This window comes from Melanaphis sacchari, unplaced genomic scaffold (assembly GCF_002803265.2).
Source record: "Melanaphis sacchari strain LSU unplaced genomic scaffold, SCAv2.0 Contig64_pilon_pilon, whole genome shotgun sequence".
In the NCBI taxonomy this organism is placed as follows: domain Eukaryota; kingdom Metazoa; phylum Arthropoda; class Insecta; order Hemiptera; family Aphididae; genus Melanaphis; species Melanaphis sacchari.
In genome coordinates, this window is record NW_020271462.1 from 1,037,325 (window position 1) to 1,060,819 (window position 23,495).

General features: G+C 26.9%; 1 protein-coding gene across 1 annotated transcript in view; it reads right to left on the bottom strand.

Moving 5' to 3' along the window:
- LOC112600431 (carbonic anhydrase-related protein 10) overlaps positions 1 to 23,495 on the bottom strand; it is a 191,790-nt gene that overhangs the window by 83,157 nt on the left and 85,138 nt on the right. The window contains exon 3 of the mRNA XM_025347646.1: positions 15,588 to 15,638. Within this exon, the coding sequence (XP_025203431.1) occupies positions 15,588 to 15,638 (51 nt within the window). The remainder of the gene's footprint in view (positions 1 to 15,587; positions 15,639 to 23,495) is intronic.

Below are 23,495 nucleotides of genomic sequence, written 5' to 3' on the forward strand. Positions count from 1 at the left end.
TTTTAATAAAAGCGATACAACTTCACAAAAGCAGCGGGCCGCTCCCAGACCGTATTACTTTGTAGGAACAATCGACACAGAAAGAGAGAAGGAGTGTATGCGTGTGTATGAGATAGATAGTGAAAGATATGTATTAGTAAGGTGTGCTATAATACTACAACTGTCGTATAATATATATAATGCACACACAGGTGCACTATACTCGTCATCGATACCTTTTTACGGCACCCGACGGGCCATGCAAGGTCGATAAAATATAGAGGAACTTTTACGTCCCGTGAAAAACAAACCAATTTTATACTTGGAATTTATCGTGGAACAATACCATGTCGAATTTAATTAAGTGATCATCCCCTGTGCTATTTTGTTATATACGACCACCACCGCTCTCGGCCGAATGAGAAAAAAAACAGTTCGCTCCATTCCCTGAACCGTCGTACAACAGGGGTTCACTTTTACCAAACGATTGGAAACGACGAGGAAATATATTGAATATAATTTGTTAAAAACGTATCTTACGACAACATTCGATGTGTGGGATTCGTACTGTATTACATATTGTATGCGACGCCCAGCTAGATAGGAAAACGGTTAGCAAGATAGTATTTTGAAGTCGTCGCAGTTATATTAAAAGTACTTTTATGATGTTATTGTGTTTTATTTCCATTTGCGCAAAGATAATAAATACGTGCTTTACACAATATTATAGAAAACTAATATAATTTTCGTTTATATATATATATATATATATATATATATATTAATTTCATTTACTTATCTAATTCATTCAATGTACTATTTGACGACAATATTAAAACACACTTCAACCCCGCGAATATAATTTACAACGTAATATGTTCATTTATTTGTTTGCTATAAATCACGCGTGTCCCATAGTATACCTATTTGTGTTGGTATGAAAACACGGCATGTAATATATTTTTGCTATTGTGTAAACATTAAGTGCACACACAAGCGCGTTGGAACGTAAGCTTGTAGGGCTGTCATTATTTATCGTGTGAATCCTCTTGTGTGCTAGCGTGTTTGTATGAAAACCAAAATTAAGTCGGTTGTTTGGAATTCGCGATTTTTCAGTCAACCCAAACCAAATACGCGACATATTAAAATAATACCTGCTGATATAGATATGTGAGGAAAAGTAAATACAATTGGTTTATGTTAAGACTTTGGTAACTACGCATGATACATAATATAATATGATGTGGGTACCTAGTGCATTATTTTTAATTGTTCGTCGTAAAAATGTACGAATTGAAAAACTATATATTCCAGTATAAAGATATTTGAACAAGCGATAACATTGACCTGGTTGAACATAAATAAAACATATAACATCTAAAAGTACCTATATTATGAGTTATGACAGTGTCGATAGTCGAGTTAGATAGTTTGGTTTGAGAGTTTATACTATTTGTACCGTAGCAAATAAATTATTATTCGTGTATATATACATTATATATATACACACACACACATATATATATATTTATGTATGTATTTGTTTCAATACGTTTTTGTTTTTATTATATCAGGTTTATTGCTACAACTATCGTCTGAAACGAAATAATAACTAAGTCAGTATTTTCTACAAATCGATTTTGCAAGAAATGTATTTTTATTTGTTTGCTAAAATTAAACACATCAGCTGTTTCAGTTAGTCAAAAATTAATCACATTTATTGTTATGTAGTTAAATAGTTTTGAATTTGTATGTATTTATAGTATATTTTAACAATAATTAATTGTACACTTATGCTTAATACGCATATTATGAAGTGTTATTAAATAACTTTGTTTGATGGTTGCAAGTGTTGCAACGGTTTTACTATAATATTCGTAAACTAAAGACATTCAAAAAATATGGTAAAACTCTATTAATGAGAAGTATACAACATCATAGTATTACTCTATACATAGATTTTAATTAACTAATTTTTTTTTAAATTGCATCAATGTGTTGGCTGACTTAAATATATTTTGAAAGCTTTACTAAGACTTTTGAAAAAAATACAATACCTAGTAGTCATGTAAGAAAGTCATATTTATTTCAAAGCGATAAAACCTCTGTTAAAAAAAAAAATTCTTGGTGCTTGTTCAATTAAAGACACATATTTACCGTCGTAATAAATAGAAATAAAATTAAAATTTTCCTAACAAGAGTCTAAATACATCACGAAGTAGTTTCCAAACATAATGTATATTAATTAATTATTTGTAAAATATAATCTTTATTTCTATTTTGTCGAGATTCTATAAATGTATTATTAATGTTAATAAATAACCAACACTACCGCTATTATTAAACTCGACTAAAACGTAAAACATGATAGTATATAATAATACTTCTGATACTTTCCTATTAAAATGTTCAACAAAAATCCATTAACGGAAAAATACATTTTCACATAATATAGAAATAATTGAGAATCCGTAAAATAATTAGTGCACGGTCGGTTTGATACGATTTTATAACTATCGATTGTACGAGTCATTTATAATAATATTAAACATTTTTTACATATAATAATGATGCGTCTTTTTTGAAATCTAGAAATAATAATTAATAAAAGTGATTTAAATCGAAGGAACATATTATTGTTACGGTTTGAAAAGTTCATCTCACGCAGAAATTGTGCTATATTGTAGCATATCATGGTATTATACTACAATATAGTATTATATTATTTAAAGCGCAGGTGGCTTACAAAATCAAAGCCAATTTCTATCCATGTCACGAATGATAAAAAAAGTATTATATATACGTACCAAAGTTACATTTTGTAACTCGTAACAAGTTAAATAATTTTAAAGTGATTGTGATGATTACTTGTACCTGAATGAAATTGTTGCTGTAACTCTTAACAAAATATACAAGTTAGTATAACTGAAGCTACTTTGGTCATGTTTGCATAATCATGATAAATAATGTTATTAAGTAAAATATACCACATTTTATTTTCATAAGATGAAATACTTATTTAAACTCGATCGACGTGTGATTGTAACATCTATCAATACTCCGTGTAAAAAAATTGAGATTGTGATACTAATATCAAACATAATAATTTATCAAATCTTTATTACTATAAAGTTACGAAAAATATTATTTGCTCAAAATGAATAGGGCGGTAGTGCAATACCACCTTTACAATACAAAAGCAGATCTTTTTTTTATCATAATTTATTGATTTAATTCATTACAAGAGATCGGTAACTGTTTGAAATGCAGAACCTGTTATAATATTGTAGTAGGCGTTGTGATTTATGATACATATCAGACAAATGCTTACACAAAATGTCTTATTTAAAATTTTGTTTCGTGCACAGATGACTTACAACTATTGTCACGATGATGTAACTTTGTTACATAACTGCGATTCGTATCTTGTAACTAGCTGCAATATTACAAGAGAGGGTGAGTGAGAGAGGTGAGAGAGAGAGAGAGAGAGAAGGGGAAGAGAGAAATAAAGTGTCAAAAATGTTACACAAACCCCATCACGACGAATGAATCGGAATAAAGCAGTATTCGCGCGGGACGGACGGAAATCATTGGTACGAAAAAACACACACGGAAATAAAAAAACTAAAACAAAAATACAACGGTAGAGGAAAAAAAACGACCGAAAGGGTAAAAACTAAAAAAAAAAAAAAGGTCGTCGAGAATTCCGACCGAACTTTTATTATGCAGGTCAGACACACGGCGGTTTGCCGTCGTTATTGCATACGTAATGCAAGGAACGAGACAAATGTGTTTCGAACAGCACACGGATTGCAATATGATAAACTAGTTTGTCTTATTCACCCGAACTCGCACGGACTCTGCTCCCGCTCGCGCATAATGTCATCATCTGTTACGGGGTGCCGTTATTGCGACCGTCTCTATATTATATAATAGTCCGTCGGGTACGTACGCGAGTATCCCGTCACCGGTACCCCGCGATAGTGGGTGGCGTGGGGTTAGGTGAATTCGAAATGTGTACGGCGTACGATGTTATATTATTATTATTATTATTATTATTATATAGAAAAAAACAAAACGTCATCCTCGCGCAGTTTATATTATAAAATATCGCATACATCATTGCGTGTACGATAATAAAAATAATGATATCGCAGCAACGGATATTATAATAATAATAATAATAATAACTTGTACTATAAGCGTCGACCTACACCAGCGGTACGATATGACATATATACATATTGTCGTTATAATAATGTACAGACGTCACGGATGTCGTTTCGGGGTTGCATACAATACTGCAGTTAATGTGATAAACCTGACGCGTAAGCAACATAACGTAATATTATTATTATTGCAACGTTTAAACAATATGATTGGAACGTATTAGACCACAGAAAATAGTGTCTGCACTTCCGAAAATTCTCGAGAATATAAAATAATAAATAAATTATAAATTTTTGTCAGTATTTTTTTTTTTTTTTTTTTTTTTTTTTTTATCACTAAATTATTTCATGCATTTTAATAATTTCAAAAATCTATTATAAAATGTTACTTTATAATATAATATAAAGATAGTGATTAGTCATAAAGTAAAGTTAATATTTTTACAGAAAAAAAGATTAATTTTGTTCATAGCGATTATGTGATAACTATGGAACGTTTTAAAATAGTTTTTAGATTTTAAAAATAATGGAGTAAATATATAAAAAGTAAAAAAAAAAAAAAGTGATTCAAAGTTTTTGTTGATAATTCATTGTTATCTTAAAACAATCTATAAATTATGGACAAGGGTGTATACAATTCACACAATTTTTGTATGTAACGAAAATCGTTATTAAAATATGGATATGTTTAGGAAATATAATTTTTTTATTATAAGTTCGTATTGCATCATTATTTTATTTATATTACCTTATACCATGATACTTGCTGTTTTTGTTATACCTGTTTATTCAATGGTAATGTCTTAAGATTAAAAAATAACAAAGAAAAGAAAGAGTTAATAAATTTTATAAATTGTATTTAATTTCAATTTAATAACTATTAACAGTTGTAAATTATTTATAATATCTATTGAATTGTTATTTAGTATCTAAAATCTTAATTGTTTGTTTGTTTATTTATATTATTTTTTTTTACTAATGTAATGAAAATCAAATAACATTAATAAGACCCCTCGATTCCAACATTATAGTTTAGATTCTGCATTTATACGTACTAAGTATATGTGTATCCCAATTAAGCTTAATTTTTCAAGCTTTTTAAAATAGAAATTGTGCTAATAATTTTGAATATTAAAACAAAATACCCAATTATTTGAACTAAAGATACATAAAATATAACTGGTTCATACAATTTATGTATGAATTTTCGAATTCTTTCTATTCTTAAAGAATTTTCGGGGATTTTAGTCAAGACCCGTTGTCGAAAATTTCCCGTTCCTAGTCTCTACCATTGGTATGTTTAAATATGAATACACAATAATAACGAGTTGAGTCGAATCTCAAAGGAAAAAATAATAAATTCAAAGTATTGAATTTTATTATAAGTTTAATAAAATTTTAATAATGAAATATCATTTTAAAACTTTAAATATTACAATAAACTATATCTTTTTTTTATAAATATTTTAAGTTTAAATTTTGAAAAAAATTGTTATTACTTATCAAGAAAAATAAATTTCTCATCAAAAAATTATTTATTTTTTATATTGTTTGAGTTATTTTATTCAACATAACACAAAAATTTGTCAAATTTCTTTTTATCCTTCTTGAAATGTTAGTTTTTGATGCTTAATTGTAATATATAATATCAGCATTATTGAAGCGATTGCTATACCGATTCATTTTTATAATACGGTCCGACGATGGTGAACGATAAACGACTATTTATTATGCATATTAATTATTTTATTATTATCATACCATCTACATAGATTTCACATTTCGGTAAATGATTTTATAGTTCTATTGAGTTATAATGATGTGATTTCTTTTTATGTCATACCCATTTATTTTTTAGTGCAACTGTTTAGTGACAATGTACAAATTTCATAACCATTTTTTAACATTTCAAGTTTAAATATTATAAATCATAAATTTAACAAAATCAATAAAAATAATAAATATCTAAACCATAATATTTTTTTTCGTAATTTAAACTTTAATGGCTTCTAAAATAAATTTTTGACAAACAATTATTGTTTGGTCATATAAAATGATAGATATAAAATTAAATAAACCTTATCTTATTTTGTAAAAATCGTTTTGTGAACTTTAAATCTTTACAAATACTTCATAAAATAATATAAATCTAAAATATATGAGTACACTTATTAACTTTACATTTTTCCATAGTTACATTTAAAATTCAGTAAATTATATTATAATACTCGTAATATTAAACTTCTACCGAGGCCGAATTAAATTATTTTGTCCCGGTAGAGTTTATTTTTATAATATCTGATATTTAAACAGTTTATCTAGAATAATAAAAACAATAATACTTCTTTATTAGTTATTTGCCCGATCTTCGGCGCCACCGTTCGAAAAATATCGTCTTGGCATAACTGCCAACTATTTTCATTTATCATAAGAAGAAAATGATAATAATGTAATGTTCGTTAAACTAGAATTATTTATTTTGCTAGAGTGGACAATATGTTAATACTGTAGTGGCATCACGACGATTAGGTTATTGTCTGGACTTTCACAGACACCCTCCACGAACTATTGTTTATTTTTCTCCTCGCCCATCCACTCACCATCAAGGTTATTCGTCCTTCCTCTTAGATTGCTACAAAGTGTCTGAGAGGTTAGACGAAAATCTATGGTCTACTGGTTTTACGGTACTAAAAGGACAATTTAAATATTTATACATGATATTATACAAAGTGAACCGCTGTGTATTTCCGTTTTCTTCTGTTATGAGATGCCACACACTCTTAATTTTTTGTGGAAACCATTTCACACGAATAAGGACCATTCAGGTTACAATCATGGTTACAAAACCGAGTTCATATAAAATATAGAAGACAACGTTCTATGTGTCGTAACGTATTTATTATTATTATTTTTTTTTCATTTCATAATTAAAAAATATAATTTTAATTAGAAAAATATAAACATGACAAATTAAAAAAAAAAAAAAAACAACTTGTTTATGTATTAATGACATAAAAAAAAAACTAAAAACGCTACCACACAAGAAATATTATCTTCCTAGTTCTATGTATAAATTAGGTTTCTTAATCTAGCTTGAATATTGTAGCTTGAGTGGTTCGTTATCATAGCACATATTTTATTATAAAATCTCAGTATTACGTAACAGCTAACAATAGTACCTGGTGACATGTAATTATTATTAAAATAATACTTTAAATCAATACTTAAAACTTTAATTCTTCCTAAAATGTCGTTACAATTGTTTATATTAAACCCTCTTTGAGTGGCATCAAATTAATTTCATACTAAAATATGCAGACGTGTATATACTGACGAGGGGTTATGTGTTCGAAAATGATATGTTCAAATACACCTGAATGTTTCGATATCAATCTAGTACAATATTATATTATGAAATATGAAATTTATACATGCCATAAACATGGAAATTACCTATTTAAATGACTATGCCAAGATTCAGTGATATTAGTGGTGCGTGGCAATTCATATTCAACCCGTTGAGCTACTGACCATAATTCTGTGCGGATATAACGGGGGTCTTACTTGTGGATTTCGTCCACGGAGTCTCATAGATCTACCAGTAATTCATGTTCTTTCAAAGTACTCTATTATTTTTTTCCCTTTCATCATTCAAAAATGCTGTTTTAAGCTGTTTCCAACTTTCATTAACCTAAATAAATAATATATATATATATATTATTTATTAGGAAAATATGTTATTAATGATATAATTAATATATTTATTAACTTTCGTGGTATATTTGTACTTTGGAAACTGGAAGAAATTCCAATGCTGATAAATGTCGACAAAGTAAGTTGAAGTTTTAATTTTCCATATACTTAGTCGTTATCCTTTCTTTTGTGACAATAAATATTTTACGAATAGTGAAAACAATACGCAGAATGCATTGGAAATTGAAAAATGTCTTTGATGGCATTGATAGCAGCGATTTCAAAATCAGTAATAATTTCAAGAACCATATTATCTTTAAAATTAATATTGTGTTCAATAGCAAAATCATTAAGTGCTGTAAACATAAGTTTATATGAATGTTCAGTGTAATTTGTCATAAGGGTAAACACTGAAAGTAAACATATCTGGTATTATCTTCTCTTAATATATCCATGAACTGTATACAATTGGTTAAAACAACTAGGACAAGATTTATATGTTGCGTCTGTAAGCCAAAATTCTGATTCTCTTAAATACAAACAATTTTGAACTGTTATAAAAATGATTCTATTTTTTTCATTGTAAATTACCTTAATTAAATAATCTTGACCAGAAATTATTTATTTTTTTTTCAATTCAAGAGGAGGGTTAAAATGTTCAATAAAAGAAGGTTCGGTTAGTTTACCTTTTCTCTGTCTATTAATAAGTTGTTTTGATGCAATTTTACTGATTTGAAAAGAAACAATAGAAGAAACTCCAATAATCATTTGCTCTTGGTAAATTTTGTGTGGATTATCTTGATATTGCAATGCAGCAGTTTTGATTTTATTTTTAATCATTTTTTTTTTTTTTTTTTTATAGGATTCAGGATTCAGTGCGTGCGAATGATTTATTAACATACACGATTTTTCTTTAATATGTTCATTGTTTTAAATAATTTTTCGAAATGTAGCACCATATTTTTTGACACAAATCCAATAGTATACATTTTTATTATCTCATTTATGAAAATTATTTTTACTTGAGATAAATTCATATTCATTAACTAATTACATATTTTTCTTATATATAGAAGATATTACTTTTATAGTACACGTCGACATATTCGTTCAATATTTCTGATTTCGTTACAACTGTCTGACAATCGAAAATATACTGCAGCAATCGGTGTATTACAGAAACTCATATTATGATTACGCTTAAAATAACGAGTAAATAAAGTAATTATTGCTCTATATCAAATATAACATTAATTTTATAATACACATCTCCCAACCGTCTTTAATTAGTCAATGGTCTAACCTAGTCGGAATATATGGATTTTAATATACTATATATAGAAATTGTAAAGTTTTCGAACAAAAATTCATTCGAATATATGCTTTTTCGAACACATTTCATTCGAACATATAATTTTTGAACACATGACCCGACACCATATAATATACTGTACACGAATATAATATATTGATGAATTAAATAGAAAACAATATAATATACCATCCGCGTGCACTTTTTATTTAATAATATAATATATAATATATAACTATATTTTTGTAGCCACTCCCGTCAGATTTCGTATTGCAACTTCAACAATAACGTTACAGTGGTCGGATAATTACGTCACTGAATAGGATTTGTATTTGATTATTGATATACTATCATAATAGCTATATACATTGTTATATTGCAATTACTCAAAAAGCGGATACAAAACAGAGTTCCCTAGGTACCTATATATTAAATATATAATGCAGAGAGACTTATTGGTTATTGGCGTATTATTATTTTTTATAACATATACTTTTTAACGGTCGTTACGGACATTTGTCTGATTATCGCGTGTTTTGGTGGGTTGATTTATCACGGTCGTTTGTTAGTCGATGTTTCATTGACGGCTACGGTAGTAAAAAAGAATTCAAGAATCTAATAATACATGGTTAAATGCACTTAATTTATTTTAGCAGATTGCCTCTTTGCGAAACATTAATAGAAAAACTGCATGTGATAAAAGGCATAATAAGTATACATTGTTTTATAATATCGTAACAATAATATATTTCCTTAATGTAAATTTACAACACAGCTGTCGTATGGCAGTCGTTATTTCAGAATCATTAAAATAGAATAGGTAATAGTTATTTTGAGCTGCATGCAAAAAGTGCATTCTAAAAACCCACAACATAATAGTGCCTCGAGATCTTTTACATATAAATTAATATTTCTTTAAAAGAGGAGAGTATTTCACCATTATTTGGAAATTTATTTTTGGTGAAATTATATTATATCTGATTTAAAATATGTATAATAAAAATAAAATGTAAAAAATATATACATGACATAATTTATAAATTAAGTTAAAAAAAAAGGTTAAGATTTTGTTATTTATATCATACAAATATAACTGTACTACTGTAGTGCCTTAATCGTCAATGATTCATTACATAGGTACTTATTTAATTTATGTATTGAAACAAATTGAATTATTACTTTTACGATTTGATATAATATATTATAATAGGTATATAATAAAGAATATCTAGATTTTCAAATAATGATATACTGCGTGATGTCACACAAATATTTACTATTTTAAAGTACCAGTATAGTGTAATATAAACACTATTCACTTACCAGTTTACCACATTAAAATAGCGAATCCTCGTGGGATATAACCATAGACCTTATACTATAAGGTATACCTTATAGTATAAGGTCTATGGATATAACCTATAGTATGATAATACAGAGATGATAGTTTTTGTGTAAGTGTATCTATTCTTGGAAATCTATATTTATAAAAAAATCGATATCTAGTGATTATACGAAAATCTTAGATAATATTTTAAATTAAAATTATATTGTTAAGGATTGAAATAAACACTAAATTACTGACGGCCAGCTATATGCGCAACTAGACCAATATTTTTGGATGTGCACAAGCCACAAAATGTAAAGAGCTCACAGACCCGTGAAGGTTTTATACTCACGTCGTACTTATTTCTTTTCGTCTTTGCATTCAATAATTATAGTAATAAGTAATAACTAATAATAATTTAAAATGTTTATTTATGTACTTATTTTATTTTATTTTAATATCGGTAATACAATTACTGGTTAACAAATGAAACATACAAAATTATTTTAACATGTTTTTTTCTAGAATGCAAATCATATTTATTTAAAAATTGTTCAATTTTAAAACCATTTGTTGTATCCCTTTTAATATTTTAAAAATAGCTGGAAACATAATAAATATTTATTTTTATTCGATAAACAGTATAAATAATATAAAATATTTTAATTAATAATAATATTTACTTAAAAACAGTAACATTAAAATAAAATAAAATTTTTATTTTTGTGGATTCGCGTGTCTCCTATACACCACTTTAGTTGTGCTAATGTGATCAAATATGCAAGAAATAAGTTAATTCATTATGAAAAAAATCAACTTAAGTTTGTTAGGTAAATGTTAAGTTTAATTCAGTAAAATGTATAAGTGATAAGCTATAATTATTTAAAATAGGTAGTTAATAAATATATTTACTTTAAAATCTTAGGGCTAATATTTAAAAAAAAAATTAACTAATAAATATGTTTTGTTTTACTTTTATTTCAAATCATCATGCTCATTTATCGGGTATATACTTGCATACAGAGTGAATAAACAAAAATATATTTAATTAATATTTAATTTTAACCGTGGTGATTACAGGCATTCACAAAATCAACATTACCTGCCACGTATTATTTTTCAAATAAACTGGGGATAACTAAGTTACTGCAATGCTCATATTAATTATTTAAGTGATTAAGTTGGTTATAAAATGAAGTATTTTGCTAAAAACTCTAACTTTTTAGTTAGTGAATGGCAATTTTTACTGAACATACACCTGCCTATACGATAAAGACTATGTGTTTTGCGTGAATCAGACACATTCCACAAAATATCACTTACTATTTTGTTGAAGCTATTCGTGTTTATGTATTTATTAGATCATCACGTGCACATGTTTATCAATTTACTTTGTCAAATATCGTAAGGAGCATTGCAGTAGCTATTTTGTTTTTATTTTTATATCAAAAACAGTTTTCAAACAGGAACAGAACCCTGCAGACAATACCTTTAATGATATTAAATTATAGTCAGATAACTTATTTGATAAACAAATTAAAATTTCTCGTTATTGAACATAGGCTTATTATTATTATTATTATTCACGCTGATCAATAGATTAAAAAATCAAATCTTGTTTATAGAACAAAACGATGTACTTATGTTAATGAAACGCTTATAGTTAAGTGTATGTATATAACATATTATTTTGAACAATACCGTGTTATTTAACTAATTTATAATGTTGAACACATTGTGAAATCAATGGTATGAGAAATCGAAACGTTTTAAGATGTATACGTAAATAAAGTTATTTATAAAATATGAAATTAATAGTAAGGCCATAATATTTTTAATTATTTTTTGTATGGTGCCTTAAAAATATACCGTAGATTCTTATAATTATTTATTTTTATCACGTTTACCTTTATAATACATTTGAATTTAAAGATTATAACCTAATCGTTATAATATTTTATAAATTATAAATTATAACTATCCTCGAGGTACGTTGTTATTGTTATTACAGCAATCAATACAATTAATTAAATTCTAAATGAGAATATTCCAAAACCCCGAAATATATAATTGGAACATTAACATAGTCAAGTTTGTTAACACTGTAAATTGACACATTCTTCGCACAATATATGTTTGACATTGGCATATTTACAGTGGTTGTTGAATAAAAGTGTATAGCCATATTTTTGATATGCGTTTAATAATTCATTACTAAAGTCCTGTTTGATAAAATCATTTAATGGCAAACAAAATATACCGATAAAGGTTGTATAATATAGGTACAAATAATATATAGGTATATGATGGTGTTGAATTATAGTCTTAATGTAAAACTCGTTCGAAAATTCTATAGGGTTTATTTACAAATAAATGATTATCAAATGAAAACGGACGTTGCAAATAGAATGGTGTAATAAACGGTGTATTATCGATACACGCATATTATAATTCATTAACTAAAGTTGTATTTAAAATAAAAAAATTATATTTGATTCAATCAAATATAAATGTCTGTTGGCCAATACGAGTTAGAAAGTAAGCTGTATCAATTACATGATTTGTCGTTAAATATATTGTGTACTGTACTTATTGCTTATAAATTATAATATATATATACGTTTATGTATATGTGTGTGCGTACGTGTGTATAGAGAGATCAAAAGATAACTATAGTATTTGTATAATTTAGGGTATATTATTAAAAAACACGATTCGATGGTACGTTAATAAAAAAAACGAAAATAATAATTTTTTTTTATAATATTTTTATTGAAAAATATTAAATACATACTTTGCCAAACCTTATAAATATTATTATAATATTCTTCAATATACTTCGGTATATTATAATCGGTGCATTTAATATATTTGTTTATGACGAAGTGTTGTCGTACCGACAGGACAAAACGTTTCAGGGGCCTGTACGCAATAAACGTATACAATATATAACGTACCTACAAATTTGAAAATACTCTACTCAGACAATTCCCCAAACTCGTGTTACCTTAAATGTTTGTCACCCATGTGGAAAAAAAGCAATTTCGATTTGAAAATCCAACTCTTCTTTGGCAGTATTAAACGCTTATAATATGATTTTTTCGTTTTTAGTTTTCTACCACCGACGGGTCGACGGGCCCACAATCCGCATACGTAGTGCAGCAGTTCGGATCCACCAAACGGATTTATAGATACTTTTCCAAATAGCAGTTCACGTCTTTTTTCTCTTATCGAACATTTCACCTATATGAGATCAGGATAAACCTAAAGACAACAAATGTTTCGTAAGACCCTCGAGAGCTATTGTTGTAGCAGTATATGGGCTGGTATTTCGGTTAGTAAAATAATATATATATAAAGATTAAGGACCGAAGTTCCGTTTGACCCTGTACTACAAAGACACTATAACTGCGGATTAATGTCGTAATGTTTTCCTATTATTATTTCATAAACGTGACGTTTGTTTTTAGAGTTTTCCGTCTTAGTATCTTCTTGTTGTCTACTAGTCTGTTGACTTTTATGCAGCCGGAGACAGTGCAAGACACGCGCGTGGCCCGTCGTGTTGACCAGTAATCTTTTTTCGGCGGTTCACATCAGAAAAAATAAAATTAGACAAATTTTATTACGACAGAGTATAATATGCGAATATTTGAAACGCACGGAATACACGTTATACTGATTGTAAAAAACAAATATTATGTACATTGTTGGGTTTCTTCGTACAGACTATTATATAATAAACAGACAAAATATATCCGTTCATATCATTTTTTTATTTAACAATGACTTTATTCAAATTTTGATTCTAGGTATTTTCAAATACATTTGAAGACAATGCATATGAATTCTTGAGATTACTTGTACTTATTAAGGAGTGTCTAGTGAAGATATAAATATTAGTTTTTCAAATAATTACTTCCGTTATTACCATACATTATTTAATTAATAATATTTTTAAAAATGTTAATATTTCAAAAGGTAAATCAAATGAGTAGTTATTTAGTTATTACAATATTAATATTCAACATAATATTCTTTAAAAATGTGTTTATAATAATATACAATAAATTTAATAATATATATAATAGTATTAGTTATTATACTTGAATTATTTTTACAAATTATAAATATTGAAATATAAATACAAATTGCTAAAATGTATGTGAACTGAGAAAAATCAATAATTGGTTATGTCAAAATAGCCTATTTCTTAATTTAGATAAAACTTAAATATTACTTCTTATTTTAGTGGTTTCGACTAACTTAAACAATCCAGTTAGATTTAGTTTATGTATTGATGAAAAAAAATGCATAAATCCAATATCACGTTAATGTCAAACATCATTAAAAATAGTAAAATATTTTAAATATTTAGGTAATGAAATATATTATAACTTTTTAAATGATATGTCTACATAACTAAAGCAACAAAAAACTAAGAAAAATAATTTATGTCTATATATAATAAATGAAATATTTATATTACATAAAATATCTATATAAAAAATTAAATATTCTACCAACAAAAATTTGTTCTATAAAATATCACTAATTTATATAATTAAAAACAACTTAATGCTTAGTATTTAATATGGTTATATCTTTCCTATAATTTATAACAAAAGACAATTAGCAAATATTACTGTATTTTTATTGCATAGAAAATTAACTTAATCCACTTACTTATATATAAGACCAAAAATGTATAAAAAAACTATCATCAAACCTCAAAAAAAAAAAATAAATAAATAAATAAATAACTAGTTGGCTACTTGAATAAACAAATCGTAAAACTTTAAATATGTTATACCTTTAATCTAGTTTTTTGCGTATATTTATTTTTATTTTTTAATTTTATTGTGTATTTTACTATTCTATTATAAGTCTCCTTTGTTAACTATTATATCTGTGTTATAAGTTTTTAGTAAGCTTCATATTATAAGTCTAAAATTGTAAAATAACTATAAAACTTGTACTGATATGAATGTAATTAATATAATACTGTAAATTGTAATACATGGTCCTTCATATTATGTAATTTACACATTCTATATTATTATATTAGAATTTAAAAATTACTTGTCTTAAATATGAATAAATGTTTTACCTGATATACCATCGTATGTCCACCAATCTTCCCAACTGACCGTAGACAACACTGTAAAATTAAATTAAAATAAACATATTTTAAAGAGTTGAATTCAATAATAATTTTTGTTAGGTTCTTATTTCTTATTAAGTTAATATTTTTACATATCATCATAATCAGTATTACAACCTATTGTTTTTTCTCATATTTACACAACACTAATATATATATAATCAATATAATAAAATATATTTTAATTTATGTATTTATAGGTATGTTATTATCTTTGATTAGGTTAGTAAATATCCTTAATATAGAATATATTGTATATAATTATTCAATCGGTGCTAAAGTATTTTTAAAAGTATAATATTATCTTGTATATCTATCTAGGTAACAATTTAAAAATTTATGGTTAATTATTAACCAGAAAAGTTACATAATTACAGCGTTGTAATAATAGGTAACAAAATTATTTGTTACATAATATTTGAACTAAATCCATATTAAAATAATTTAATATTCTGTTAAACACAATTGACGTACATTGTATAATTTTAAGCAATAGTTTATTGTATTAATAACGTATATTAAAATACACAGTTAAAGTTATAGTAAATAAAAACAATTAAGACGCGCATTTACACGATCACTTACTTTCCTTTTAATTGGATGATTAGACAATTTTCGATATATTTATATTTAATATAGACGTTTATTATTAAAGTTTAGGTATTATACTAATTTATTATTGGATTGTGCTACAAAAACTGTGTTTTTGTTTTACTGTAAATACACACACGGGGTAATAACAATTTACAATAATATTATGAATAATATTTCCGCTTATTTCTGAGTATACTAAATGTGTTTATAAACTGTTATTTGTTTATTATTCGTGTCTGTAGTCAGTCAGTTACACGTTACCATTTCGTCTTTTATAAATTAATACTAATTATCGTCAAAGAATACTCTAAAGACGAGTCTAGCGTCTAGCGAAAATTTAATTGATGGCTGTTAATTTCACCTGTACACCGTGAGGAATGAAAAGATGAGATAGTTGTGTTTCAATTTTGTTGCGGATTCACTTTGTTCAGCGTCTCGTTGAATTTTATTACGTTGTTCACGTATACATATGGCAATGTAATTAGTCAAATAATATAAATACCTATTAATTAAATATGCACCCGTATGAAGTCTATGAAAATAATAACAATAATATATTGACTATGGTTTTTTCGTCTAAAAAAAAAAAAAATAGAATGACGCGTGCAAACGATGAACTAGTTGAAAACTATGTTTGTACAGTTTATTCACGCGAAAAACAAAATTTTGCCCACACGCTCGTAAATAGTTGAAAACGGTTCGGGATTGTTATTTTTTATGCACTGACCGCCATACACCCACCGTGTATCCAACTTCCGGTTCCGCGCGGGGTGAAAAAAAAAATCTCACAACAAAGTCTACCGCACGCACATAATATTACACAAGTTTAAGGTACATTATGTGTGTATGCGATAATATGCATTATATAGATATTGTGCCAGCCGTGTTATTTTCGCGATTGTAATTTATCTCCGTTCTGTTCGGAAATAGTATTATTTATAATAATATATTGTGTTGCGGTCGGTAATAATTAACTATTTTGTGGTGTACGGTGTGTAACACGATCGTACAGCGACTAAACAGCAGTTTGACCACTAGAAATTTAATCAATATAATATATAATTATTGCCGTGTAAATGTGTAATAGTATTAACTATCAAACAGCAATATTACGATTTACCTGAACCGCTTTGCACGAATATTATTCGTCTGCTATTACAAAAATATTATAAATACATATCGTTACATAAATACATTAACATGTGACTAATCGATGGACAGAAAACATACGTACCTAATCAATTTGTAAACGAAACTAACCTAATAAGTCTAATATACCAAATTAACCTTTTTGATTTTACGCAGTATTCTCTAGTTTAGGTAGACGTTTTTTTAGACTCCAACAGAAAATAGTTTTATTATTATAGTTAAACGGATGAATCGATAAGTTATATTTAATTTAACTTAATACTTTATACATGAGTAATTATGATTTAATCTCAGCATACTTTTTTTTTTCATTTCAATACAATATTAAACAACTTAGTGTACTGAAAAAAAATATTTCATGTACTTGATGTTTGTATATCAGTAGATATTGTTTATTTACCCTATAATTCTATAGATAGTACGCTGCTAGTTATACTTAAACATTGAAACTGTACGAATTTACCATTACTTAGCAGAAATATAATCATAAATCATTATAGGGAAAATTAATACGTACATAATTTCATTATTTTATAATGTGAATCATTTATGGTTTTGATTCACCACTCTTAAATTTGTCTAAAAATATGTAAAAATAACAATAACGTTTTATTTATCTCATAAAAAAAAAAATAATTATAATGTTTGTGTTATTATTATTGTGCCTGATAGAAAATCAATTTTACATCAAGTTATCTTTTCTTGTTATTTATTGAACGGTCTGTTTATATATTTATTTTTGGTGACCTATACTTATCATGATTTTGAAACAAAAAGTCGGATTATTACTAATGTTAATCATGAAAACTAAAACATCCGTTATCAGTAAGAAATTATTCTAAATGTAATAGGATTAGCCAAAACACATTCATTTTATCATCATACTTCGAATTAGAATCACTCTTAGAAAACTTACTATAAATAATTAAGGCATTTTTGACGTATAATTATGAAACTGCTTAGAAACTTTTAAAGATCAGTCGTATCCTATAGCTGTAGCCCATATTTGGGCAGAAAATAGATCTATATTTCTAAACATTACGCCATAAGAATAAAATTATTCAATTTACACGGAAATCGCTAAATTTAACGTCACATAATTAGACAAAAGACTAGCGATATGGTTATATTTAAAAAAATATACAATACGCTGAGTATCAAATTATATGACAACTATAATCAGCAATAAGATTAGAAATTTCCACGTAAATAGATCGATTAAATATTTTTTAAACCGTCCATCAACACGCAGTTGTTACCTAATTGCCTATTCAACACGCCGTGTTATACATTTTGTTAAAAAAAAAATAAGTAAAACTAAATAACACAAGGGTACATTTACGATTATAATATTACACAGTAACTATAATTATTTATACTTAATGCCAATATTTACAACATGTCTAAACCCCTGTACGTGAGCGTATTTCGAGTTTATAAACGTATTAAGACAAAAAAGGGGATGCTAGTAAGGTAGTCGCCGTTCCATAGCGACCACTTGTTTGAATTAAAACCGTAAAACAAGACTTTTCACATTTTAAATTTAGAAAAGTTAAATGTATCCAGTAATTTATTAAAAAAAAAAAAATTATAAATTTTACCACCAAATAACAGTCATTTTTATGGCAATTTAATTTTGATTTTAATAATTTTTATCGTTAATATAGAATAATCGTGAAATGCCAATTTAATATAATCTTACTACTATGTATTATAAATTATTATACAATTATAGTTTATCTTATCCATCCATTATTACGTCGATGAAATCATTTTTCTAGATTATGTTCTGTTAAGTTATCCTACTCGTATTTAGTTGTGTTTGTGATTTCATCGTATTCGAACGTGTTAGGTTGGATTACTATACATCAAGGTAAAGTAACTGGTTTTTTCAATGAATGTTAATTTTTATTTATTTTTTCATTTACAAAATATAATATATTTACATATCATAATTTAAAAAAATAATATGTATCTACAATTCATATTTGCATTAAAATAATACAAATGTATAATGTATTCAAATATCATTATTTTAAATATTGTATGTAGGTATATATATATATGAATAATAGATATTGTCATGTGTAATTATTAATTTCTTTGAGTTATTTTCAAGAATTTACCCCTCCCCCTTGAATAGCGCACACCTATAAATAACGGACAAAATTACGGCAACCAAGAGTGTCCGGTATTTAGAGGTTTCACTATAGTTGAAAAACATGAACTACGTTACATAAAAGACACTTTATAATCAATAAATTAATGATAATATGTTATTAAATTAATTATTTAATACTATAATACAATCATTGTGTTTGTAATGTAAAATGTTCTACCTTTTTTTTGTGTTAACCTAAATTTACCAATTACCCCTTATCTCCTAATATCCACATCTGTACGTGTTTATGAAAATTCAATATCATAATATTATTGATACGAGTAGAAGAATAATATTAAATACTGTAATTGTAATTTTGTTTATATTAATTTTTCTTTGAGTGTGAATTTATAGCTCATATAATACAACATAGTATTATAACCCTTGATTATGGTCACAATTTTTACGGATACGATAGATTTATTTCTGGATAATTTTATTTTGTAGAACTAAATCTTTGCACCATGTATGATCGTACGCGTCTGATTTATATGACAATCACTGCAGATAGAATAGATCGTCGTCATTTTATTCGTCACAATTTATTTTCCACATTAACTATCTTTACGTACAGAAACAAACAGCTTACACAGTTACATCAGCGTGACGCCATTTTTCATTATCGGCGATGGTAACAATAAATGGTATCAACGTATAATTGACAGTCTACACGCTAACAACACGACTGTGACACCGTGCCGTCTACATTCAGTTATTATTGGAATTGAAACTTTTATCGTCGCGAGTTGAAATGTCTTAAACGATCGTTGAAGTTGTTGTTTTAACATAAACAATAATATATCGTAATATAATATGCGCTTAAATGCATTTTAATATTATCAGATTCAAAGAGACGAGCGTATGTTACAGATATTTATTTATTTATTTAAAGTTAAAGAATTAAGTATATACAAAAACGTATTTAAAATTATTCATAATAATAATGATTAAAGTGCTAAATTAAAATAAGAAATTTGAATTTTAATGACAATATTATCTTTATAGTATTATAACTAATTTAAAATCATGTTGTAATACAAATTTGAAACTAAATGCCCCAAAATATATTAATTATATAGTTCCATTATTCTATTATTTTTGTATCCTTTAATATCTTTCACCTATTATTATTGGTTATATAAACAATGAAACGATTGATGTCTATTGCTAGTGTGGATATCATCATTAAATATGGTTTTATAGAAATAAAAAACATGATACTAGATCAAGCAGTATTTTTTATACTCGGGTAATTTTTACAAATTTTTACATTTTGATGGTTATATTAATAATTACTATAATGTTTAAATCATCAAAGTTACATCATTAATATCTCATCCGAATCCATTATCATCACAAGTATAATACACAACGTGAATAAATAACTCAAAAGCAACTCATTCTATTAAACGTGAATACTTAAAAAAAAAAAATCGTATTAAAATTTTATAGGCACAGATGTCGGCTATTGTTAATTTGGATTTGATATTATTTCACGGCGCACGCTTTAAATTATCGTATAACGAGGCTTGGGAGCATTTGAAAGTACGGTTCGGGTAAACATTCAAAAGTCCCGAAAAGGCGGAATTCGAATCGAACCATAATTCGGTGGATCGCTCAGTATACAATATAAACTGTACGCAGTATACATTACGCGTATAATGATAACGTGGCGTTAAAAACATGGCGCGTGAGTGGCATTGTTGTTATCATATGCGTAATACGCGTTTCGCTGTGGTGAAGTAATAATAATTATTAAACGACTTTAGAACGGTTCGCACAAACGCGATAACGCGCGCTCGCGAGCGGACGAAATTAAACGAATCAACCGACCAAAAGTTTATTATGGTCGTTATACGGCCGACGGCGCCATAATATTATTGCTATTATTGTTATTGCGACGCGCGAGCGCATGTAGCACACATTAGATGAGAGGTAACTGTATTGCCGTCGCGTCGCGTCGGTCCGATGGCCGGTCGGGCGAACTACCGTCCTCTGCGGGTGGCGGCATTTTTGGGGGGAGGGCAGCAGCGGTTTGGTGGCAAACATCGTGTCACAACCTCTGTTTTCGAATTAATTAAAATGCGCGTGTTTATCTCGTCCGGCGATCACTAATTGTTATACGAGCGTACTGAGAGCTGTGCACACACATACACACACTCATTCGCACACACGCGAATCGTTTACTACCCCAGCCCCTTAGGTGTAGTACGGTCGTGTCATCGCCACTCCACCCCCCCTCCCCCATATTCCCCTCCCGAACTGTTACTGCATTATTATATTATTATCCAATCGAGTATCATCACCGCCGTAACGACGTATGGCCTACCTACCCCTAGCGCGCCTCGTAAAATATCTATTAAGTCACTCATCATAATGTCGCTTCAAAGTCAAAATACCAAACATAACCCAGGAGGGATACACTGAATAATAATATCTTTACCTTTAAATTGCAAAAAAAGTCAAACTATTCTATTATTTAAGAGTGTACAATTATCTGTTGCTGTACAGTAGTAGGTGTTGAAATACCTCGTTATTGAGTGGGTCGCTGTAACGGATGTATTGAATAATAAATCATTGCATACGAAAAAAACGATTCTGAGCGAAGATAGTCTGGCAAGCTCTATTACCGACTTTCAAGTACATTTGATAACCTATGTATTTATATTGCTACAATAATTAGAACACTATTATACAGCTATTATTGCGTTAGTATAATACGGTAGGTTAAATTATTTTTTTCCCAAAAACAAAGAATTTATTATACTATTGATTATTGTATTAACATTTATATATGCATATCATATTATATAATATTGTTCATAACTTTTGAGTCAATACTGCTTAATCATAGGATTGTGTCAATATGCTTGTGGTCTAGTGTAAATAATCTAAATAAACTTTAAAGTCAATCTATATATTTTAAAAATCCATTGTATATAGAAAAATATAATAATATAATATGTAAACATTTCAAGTCCCGCAAAATATATTTTTGACTAAATCGTTATTTTTCGTTTAAATATTTTATTTCTTCAAAATCTAAACTATAAATGTATTTAAATAGCGTAAAATTTGTCTGAATATATTTTTAAAAATTGTATTTATTAGGTACAAGATATAATAATTTAATGTATAGGTAGTGGAATGTTCAAAGTTTCTACGATCAATATTTTAAAGAAAATAACAATAAAGTTGGTCGAGGATAATGCATATTATTTCTTTTGATCTTTGAATATTTAATGTTATGTACACTTCAATTTTCAAGAAAGCGACGAAATTAAACTATTTTTTTATAATTTTTAGGAAATAATCTTTTGAGGAATCTTTATCAATATTTAAAATCTTATTTGTTTAAATTTAAAATATTAAGAATTTTTAACTATACTTTACAAAATTCATTATTACCTTTTCGATGTTTAACAAAGTTGTAAGAACAACTGAAATTTAATAAGTCATATTAAATATCTAAAATATAAATTAATCTTAATAATTTAAATTTTTAATTATTGAGAATTAAAAAAAAAAAAAAAAATGGAAAACCATTATTTTATAATATATAAACTTAGTATTAATACGAGTATATTATAATAAAGAAGTAACTCGCACCGGAAAATATCTTTGCTCTATTCTCCATGATATTATTTAGTTACAGCTCTGATTTACAGTTGCATTGTAAAGGCTATGATAAAAAAATATGTTAAATAAAAATAGGGACAAAGAAATTTGTTTTGTATTAGAATTTACGTATTTAATTTTGTTCACTTATAAGTCGGAAAAAACTATCACGAGCTCTTATTTATACAAATTTTAATTCAGTTTATAAAAATGTTCATATTTTATGGCCATTTATGCACTATGTCTTATATATCAAATTAAATCCATTTCTTAAGTTGTACTTAAAAAAGAAGTAAGCTAGAAAAAGACAACTTTGAAATATATTAAACAAA